Source organism: Brachypodium distachyon, chromosome 3 (assembly GCF_000005505.3).
Source record: "Brachypodium distachyon strain Bd21 chromosome 3, Brachypodium_distachyon_v3.0, whole genome shotgun sequence".
In the NCBI taxonomy this organism is placed as follows: Eukaryota; Viridiplantae; Streptophyta; class Magnoliopsida; order Poales; family Poaceae; genus Brachypodium; species Brachypodium distachyon.
The window spans coordinates 35,994,530-36,002,937 of NC_016133.3; the positions used below are offsets into that span (position 1 = coordinate 35,994,530).

Here is an 8,408-nt window from a genome sequence, read left to right on the forward strand (position 1 = left end):
TTTTTGTTTCATCAGTAAAAAAAAGTTCAAACAGTCATAATCACCCTCTAAACTGTTTTAAATGTGCCACGTAATCCCCAAAACCACGGTTTTCCAGTTTTTTTTAGAGAAACCCATCATGGCATGTTTTATTAATCAGGAAATAAGGTTACATCGTTTGTGATTACATCCAACATAAAATCCGAAGGGTCATTATGCCAAACATTAGCCAAGAACCCATCCGCATGACTAGCTAAAACATGAGCAGCCTTATTAGTTTTCCTAGGACAATGCTCAAACACAACCTCCACAAAATTAAAACAAGCTAAAAAACAATCGGCATAAATTGCCGCAGCCGGGCTAAGTTTAAAATCACCACGAATGATCGTGTCAATAACCTCCATGCAATCCAAGTTTACCAACAGCCCGTTTTTTAGGGATGAAATATGGACTTTTTTTTTTTGAGCTGATGAGTCTTGCTGCATACTGCCAGTGGCCCATGTCTAACCCAGCCAGCCACATCAAGGTCTAGAGTCCACGCCAGGAGAGGTTATGGTTTAGCAATCTACTGAATGACGGCCCATTAAGAAGCTGCCCGGCCCGTTAAAACCCTTGGAATCACCCTCAAGAACGACGTTGCCGTCTTCATCCTGTGAAAGGAAAGCAGATAAGAGAAGCGCCCCCTCTCCTTGGAGCAAAACCTTCCTCTGCTTCTAGAACCCTCCGCGCGCCTCCTGCTCCTTCCCTGATGGCCCCCGCCCTCCTCGCCGCCGCCTCGGCCACGCCCTTCCTCCTCCACGGCGCCCCCGGCGGTAGCAGCAGCAGCCGAAGACCACTCGTCGCCGCCGTCGCCCCCGGCCGACGCGCTGCATCCGCTCTCCGCGTCCGCGCCGCCCTCAATTGCGACCCTTCCAAGGTGACACCCCGCCTCCGCTCTGCCGAGGGAGACGCCTATACTCCGCTAGTTGTTCTGTTCCATGGTTTTTTAGTATGGTGATTAGTAGTTAGTTTCAGCGGTCTGACGCTCTGGTGCTTGGCCTGTGGTTGTTTTCGTCTGTCAGGTGGCGCCGCAGTCTGACCGGGTGCTCGTCCGTCTCGAGCAGATTCCAGAGGTATCTGCCTGCGAGCCAGTTTCTTTTGGTTTTGCAGTTCTGTTTTTGCTTGTTCGTTCCGATTGGTTGGTGGTGTTTAGTTTGCACACTGGATGCTTCTGAATTTCTAGCCGAATGAATCTCTCCGAGTATCTAGTGTGAATCAATGGCGCAGAAATTGTAGGAAGGTTGCGAGAAGTGGTCACATTTTGGGATACTGAAACGCTAAATTAGACTTCAATTCTTGCTTGTTTCCTCATCGGTAGCTATATGCTTACCAAATTCGTAGTGTTCCCCCACTTATGAACCTGTTTCCAGTTCAGTTAAGATGGAACTTGAATTGTATATGTGAAGCTACATCCTAATGTGGCTTATAAAAATCCATAATCTTGAGGCGCTATAGAGAGTACAACTTAAAACCCAGCCAAAGCAAATGTGTCGGTACTCAGTAAAGAGCGCAATGGAGTTAATTCTGCATGTGGTAAATATTCATGGATATGTATTAACCACATAAATACATGACATGTGAATACTTTGACATGTTGTGGATTCAGTGCTCTGGCAAAATCCATTTCTTAGAGATTAGCACTAACTGCTAATTCACTACCACTGTTGTCTACTTGTCTTGAAGCAATACCTTCTTCACTATGGCTGTATCACTGCTTATTCTTGTGAAATAATGTGATTGTTAGACTCATGTTATGCATTTCTAGGAGAAAAAATTTCATTTCATCTAGCTGATTTTTCCAAGGAAATGTTGAACCTGCAGAAATCTGCTGGAGGAGTCCTGCTACCAAAATCTGCTGTTAAGTTCGAGAGATATTTGATGGGCGAGGTATGGTCTGGAGTCACTATAAGCTTCTGCCAGATTTTATCAGGCTATAGTCTCACGTTGTTGCTCGCTTTATGCCAGATATTATCGGTTGGTGCTGATGTTAGTGAAGTTGAAGCTGGGAAGAAGGTGAGTAAATTATTTCTCCTTTTCTGAAGGACCTTCTTTTGATGCCTGTCAGCTTTTCACGAACAACAAAGCACCAAATGCTTGCATTTGAAGCAAGTGTCTACTTTAAGTACCCCCTCTGTATGTTTGCAGATTGTTCTCTGTGTTGTTCTGGCATCTTTATAATACTCCTTATTACTGTAGTACTGCTTCTTTTGGATTCAGGAGGGATTTTAATGAAAATTGGGACTTGGGATGTTACGGTTGTATAAAATAAATTGATGCTTATTTTCAGTTTTGGTTTGCTTGCTTTGACCTGTTTTTACCAACACAAGTTGTAGATATGCCCTTTTAGTAAGCTAGTTGTTTTGCTCTCAAAACTGAGCTAGCATCCCATGGGTCATGCTAACTGCTTCAATAACTGCTGAATTGAATTCCAATTGCCTGTATGTTTTGAGAGCGATTCCATGTTAAACTAACTCCAGTTCTGGAGAAATACCGTAGTCCATGTGTTTCTGTTCTATGTGCTTAGATGTTATGAACACCATCTGCTGCATAAATATCACACAACCTCTGCTCTGTTGTTAAATTTTCTGCCTGTTAGTCTCTCTATTATGCGTTCCTACTGCACTTCTTCCAGCCCACACTAGCCACACACAGAAGACATAACTTGCATCTTTCTTTTATCAGCGTTAATTGTTAAGACGATTGTTCTATCAATATTCTTTTATCATGTATTTTTTCTGCTACTGGGATCTTCTCACCATGTTCTGGTGGTAATGGTTGCAGGTTCTCTTCTCAGACATAAACGCCTATGAGGTAAACTAATGGCTACTGTCTAACTGAAAGTTTTTCATGGCTTTGACCCTTCTGGTTGCTGTTATGTGAATTGTGACTGCTCATGGTGTTCATGCATTCCTGCAGGTGGATCTGGGCACAGAAGAGAAGCACTGCTTTTGCCGAGAGTCTGATCTCTTAGCCGTTGTTGCATGAGCATTATTCTAGTTTCGCATGCCATATCCTCCGAATGCCTTGTCTCAGCTGAACAGACTGTTGCTAGCTCCAACTATGCTGTCCGCCATTTGATTTTTACGGATTGAACGGTTTGATGAGATTTAGTTGCAGGGAAATTTTAACTTTCCATAAACCGTGGATATTTCATCTTGTTTTATGTCATGCACATTCCAATCCTTCAGAATTTTCAATAAGGTGTCACCTAATGCTTAGAATCTTTAGGAACTAAGTCAATCAATTTGGACACAATCCTTAGAAACCTGTCATCTCTATTCTTATGAAAGGAATGCTACACAAAAGAAAAATTCCTAATGGTTGAAATCCTGTAAAATCTTTCAAAACGAATGAGCACATGTTTACCTGCCGCCCTGCAGCGAGAAGGAGTTTAATTCCTCCTGATTTTGGTGAAGCGCATGCATGCAGTGTTAACGGTTAAGTAACTTATGGCGCCCATGCATGTTAGTATTGGTGATGTTCTGTCTAAAGAAAACGTACTCACTCTGTCCAACAAAGGATCTCAACTTTGACTAAATTTGAATGCATCATACATTAAGTCATGTCTAGATATATCTAAATTTTAACAAGCATGAGACATCTTTTGTTGGACGGAGTGAGTATTGAGTATTATTGCCGATGTTGTTCTTGTTCCGGAATTGAACGACTGAAGTGCATGCAAGCTTCACTCGTATTGGTTGGTGGGATGTGTCTACTTTGACTTGAGAGACAACTCCAATCTCCATGCCATGGCTGCACATGCACGTAGCTTCTAGCTAGTGTGCTCGCTTAACATGCGAGATGTTGCTCGTGGATACCTCGAGTCCTTGACTTGTGCGGCTAGCTAGACCAGGAGGTTGAGATCGGCATCGCCTGCACTGCACATGACCGAGTTTGGTACATAATAGATGTGCATGCATGCATGTGTGCCCCAGCGACTGAATGTTTGGTTGGTTCAGGCATAAAGATCCAGCAAATGCAAGTCAAATCACGCTACCTACATAGTACCTATAGGAGACTAACGACGTGATCGAGCAGCAAGTCTTGTACTAGAAATAAAGCACCCAGGCGCAAGTCCTGCTAATGCAAAATCATGAGGTTTACATTCCGTTTCATGCGAACTCGCAGGATTTTACACAAAACTAGTCACTTCAAAATAAGAATCTCATGTAACCAAACGGCCGGCCAGGGTATTACTGTAATTTGCTACGGAGTTAGTACTAGTTACATTACTGTAATTTACTACAGCCAGCTAAATCCTTCCTATGGATCGAGATGGTTCGTTCGTGACCTTGCTACTCCGTACCTCGAACTGCACACTGCACACTACAACTCTGAACTTGCACTGCCAACAATTACAGAGAAGCAGGCTAGCTAGGCTGCCTAGCTGGCTATACTCCAGCTAGCTTCTTTGGGATTTGCATGCATAATGCAATACTGTACTCCAATTCGTTGCATCGATCGGAAGTGCCGGTTTGCGTTCGAATCCGGGCACATGCCCAGCCGCCGGTTTACCACATGTCTTAAGTTTAAACTCCAGTGATCCTTGGTGCGGAATCCGTCCGTCCGTCCGTCGGCGCATGTAATCATTCGACCCCGACGGATTAGTTTAAGAGTGCTAGTCCACTGCACAGTGCACACGATTCCGTTTATTCAGCTGGGCTAGCTAGCTCTTAAAAGCCTGTGTAGATTTCAGAGGCAGCGAACATGCTAGTTAATTATTGACGATCTGAGCCAGTTTTTTTCGGCTTCCTAGACCGACTTCTTCGAGAAGCTGTCCTTTTCCAGCTTTCTGAAAAACCCATCACCTAAATTTGATTAGGTTACCGAACTAGTTTGATCTAAACTACTTTGGATGCCTAACTAAATCTGAGATACGGCTTCTTCATGAAGCTACGTGAGAGCAGTTTCTAGGAGAAGCCGGTTCTAGAAGTCGAAAAGAACGCACCCTATATATGGCTAGCTATAGCTGGGAGAATTATGCAGAGAGATCTAAGCATTACTCTTGGACTAATCATTCCTTCATTTGCGGATCTTATGCGTACATGGGTCAAATGATTGCCCGAGTGTGCTTGAATTGAATTGGATTGTTTTGACCCCTCTGAGAGGTGAATATATGTGGACAGAGCTTAACTTTGGTCCAACAATGTGTTTGCATAAACAAGCAGACAAGTAGAAGAGTGCTGTGCCAACATAAAAATGAGAGACGTGACACGAATGAAGGCGTTTTAGATCCATCCTAGCTAATACTCCTCCGCTCCTCTCTTCCTTCCTCCTACGAAAACAAAGGCAGCGAGGGCCACGCCCTTAGATTGGCCGATGAATATATCATATATGTGGAAGTGTGTACTTACTACGTCGAAGTAGTACTTAATTAGGTGATTTGGTTGCCCAGAATATTAACCAGCATTTTCTTGTTCCAGTAATCACTCCATGCCGACAGCAAAACACATCTCGGGTACAGATACATGGCATGGGAATATCACATCAGCATACATTTTACTGATTTACAGAGGGCCTGGGAAGTTAAACATCTGATCCTTCTGGTACAGGTACAGCTGATGGAGCAGGCACCGGCGTGGCGCAGTGCAGGCACGTGTGGCGGCACACGGCCGGGTAAACGGAGCGCGTTGGCGCAGGATCCGAACGCATGCACGACTCTCCATGCACGCAAATTAATCTCACTACAGCTACACCTGTCATTCTTTCTCCTTCGTCGATCTCACTCTCCTTCGATCACCAGGCTGGTAAAGCCATGAGACTCCGAGATCTCCTCCTGCCAATTGCTCTCGTGGCCCTCTCCTATATAGCCGAGCGCACCACACTCCTTGAGGCTTCGCGAAGAAATTAACAAGCCTCCACCGACACACACGCGCACACGAACACGCACCAGCAGCCGCGCGTCGTCATTCATTTCAGCCAAGCCAGAGCCGGCAAATTAAGCCGTCCAGAGCGCGGGGCCCGCCCTCCGCTTCACCAGCCACCGCTCGCCGCCGCAGCCCGCAGGCGTACATTTATATACGCGCGGCCGGCCGGCGGCAGGCTGTACTGTACATATAGGAGCGGCGCGCGCGTGTATCCAGAGAGGGAGATCGATCGACTGAGTACATATATATATCGGAGATCTTTCGATCGAAGAAACAATGCAGGCTGCCGGCGGCCGGTGCGCGGCGCTTTTGGTGCTGGCTTGGTCGGCGTGGTGCTGCGGCGCGCAGCTGGCGGAGAAGTACTACGACGGCAAGTGCGGGAACGGGACGAGCGTGGAGGCCATCATCCAGGGCGCCGTCAAGGCCCGCCTCGCCTGGGACCAGCGCATCGTCGCCGGGCTCCTCCACATGCAGTTCCACGACTGCTTCGTCGAAGTAAGCAGTCTCCTTAATTAATCTCGCCTAGCTAGTTTGCTCTCTTCCATTAATTCTTCTTTGATTGATTGATGTGTGCCGATATGATTTACCAGGGGTGCGACGCGTCGCTGCTGCTGGACGGGCCGAGCTCGGAGAAGACGGCGCCGCAGAACAGCGGCATCTTCGGCTTCGACTTCATCGACGACGTCAAGTCCCTCCTCGAGGCGCAGTGCCCCGGAGTCGTCTCCTGCGCCGACATCATCATCGCCGCAACCAGGGACGCCGTCGCTCTGGTATTTCAATTTCATCCATCCATCTCCGTTGTCGCTGTCCGTCGATTATCTGTTCCGTTTGGACATGGAGACTGATCGGTTAACTGCATTGTGCGCGCGCATGACATTGGCAGTGTGGAGGGCCGAGCTACTCGGTGCAGCTGGGCAGGCTGGACGGCAAGTCGTCGGCGGCGTGGATGTGCAGCGACCTGCCGTCGCCGCACATCGGCATCCCCAAGGCCATTGACGTATTCGCCAAGAAGGGATTCAACGCCTTCGAGATGGTCACGCTCATGGGTACGTACTACGTACTCCAACACCTCTGATCGATCAATATACAGTTAATTATATTAGTGGCAGGCCTCGCGTAGCTTTGACCTAGAAACAGGGGCGTATTCAATCTCAATGTGCATCGACACACGGAATGTCACGTATTCCATAGCTGGCGCATATAAAAAAACATAGTATGACAGTTTGTATTAGACTACTAGTACAAGTACGTAGCGAAGTGCATGTATATGTATGACTGATCGATATGATTGTAACTCAAATCACTAATCAAAGTATTCAAGTACCTAGTGAACAATATTCTATCCGGAAATATCCTGCTAGCTGTTGATTCAGATCTCATCGAGACACATTCGTAAGTGGGTAGAGCAGAAATCACTATGAGCCGTGAAAAAACAACAACTAGAGAAATCAAAATATAACTGGATGCTTAGGGAGATCGGATGCTTAGGACATCTCCCATAGTTGCAAGGTATTGTTGGCATATTTATCATGTAAGTTTTTGTTAATGAGACAAATATTAAATGGAGATAGAGAGTAAGGTTGGTTAACATACAATTACGTAGTCCCTCCGATCAGTATTACTTTGTCTCAAATTTGTCCAAATACGAATGTATCTATGTATAAAAAACGTCTAGATACATGTAATATTTCGATAACTAATTCCGGCCGGAGAAAGTACAAGATTCTAGGTGGGGCTTTTCATTAGACCACTAACTAAGATAGTCTATTGGGATGCTTGTATCATTTTTTGTTTGTTGTTTAACCGTTGGAGAGCACACGACGTCGATGCATGCAGGCGCGCACACGGTGGGGGTGACCCACTGCTCGGTGATTATGGACCGGCTATTCAACTTCAACGGCACGGGTGCGACAGACCCATCCATGGACCCGGGCTACGCGTGGGTCCTCAAAACCTTCGCCTGTCCCAAGGGCCAGCCCTTCGACAACATCGTCTACCTCGATGACCCTTCCAGCATCCTCACCGTCGACAAGAGCTACTTCAAGCAGATCTTCCTCGGTCGCGGCGTGCTCCCCGTTGACCAGGAGCTCCGCGACGACCCCACCACCGGCTGGATGATCAAGTTCTTCGCCACCACCGACTTCTTCAACTCCATGTTCGGCTACGCGCTCAACAAGCTCGCCGCCCTCGATGTCAAGACCGGCGCCGACGGCGAGATCAGGACCAACTGCCGCGTCACAAACTGATAGTATTACTTAAAAAGATATACGGAGTACTCTATTTTTGCTAGGAATTAAAATCAGCAAAGTATATGCATATATGCATGGCCGCCACACACCAACCCTTGAGGGAGGGGATCGACCGTCCCACATTCATTTTTTCTTTCTTTCTTTTCCTTCTTCCAATGGTCGATCGAATGATTCTTCTACATAGTCAGTACGATTCGAGTAGTTTTTCTTATGATTCTTTTGTACGTTGTATGGTATAAAAATAAGCACTACAGTACCGTTGTTTAATTGCCCA

General features: G+C 46.3%; 2 protein-coding genes across 2 annotated transcripts; both read left to right on the forward strand.

Annotated features, from left to right (window-relative positions):
* Positions 1–616: 616 nt before the first annotated feature.
* Positions 617–3,218, forward strand: LOC100828412 (10 kDa chaperonin 1, chloroplastic). The gene is made up of 6 exons (XM_003574307.4): positions 617–895; positions 1,041–1,091; positions 1,840–1,905; positions 1,984–2,031; positions 2,800–2,829; positions 2,935–3,218. The coding sequence occupies exons 1-6, from the start codon at positions 728–730 to the stop codon at positions 3,001–3,003; spliced, it is 432 nt and encodes a 143-aa protein (XP_003574355.1). The 5' UTR covers positions 617–727; the 3' UTR covers positions 3,004–3,218.
* Positions 3,219–5,706: 2,488 nt separating this feature from the next.
* LOC100840934 (peroxidase 57) lies at positions 5,707–8,408 on the forward strand. The gene is made up of 4 exons (XM_003572055.4): positions 5,707–6,380; positions 6,476–6,655; positions 6,769–6,931; positions 7,722–8,408. The coding sequence occupies exons 1-4, from the start codon at positions 6,162–6,164 to the stop codon at positions 8,129–8,131; spliced, it is 972 nt and encodes a 323-aa protein (XP_003572103.1). The 5' UTR covers positions 5,707–6,161; the 3' UTR covers positions 8,132–8,408.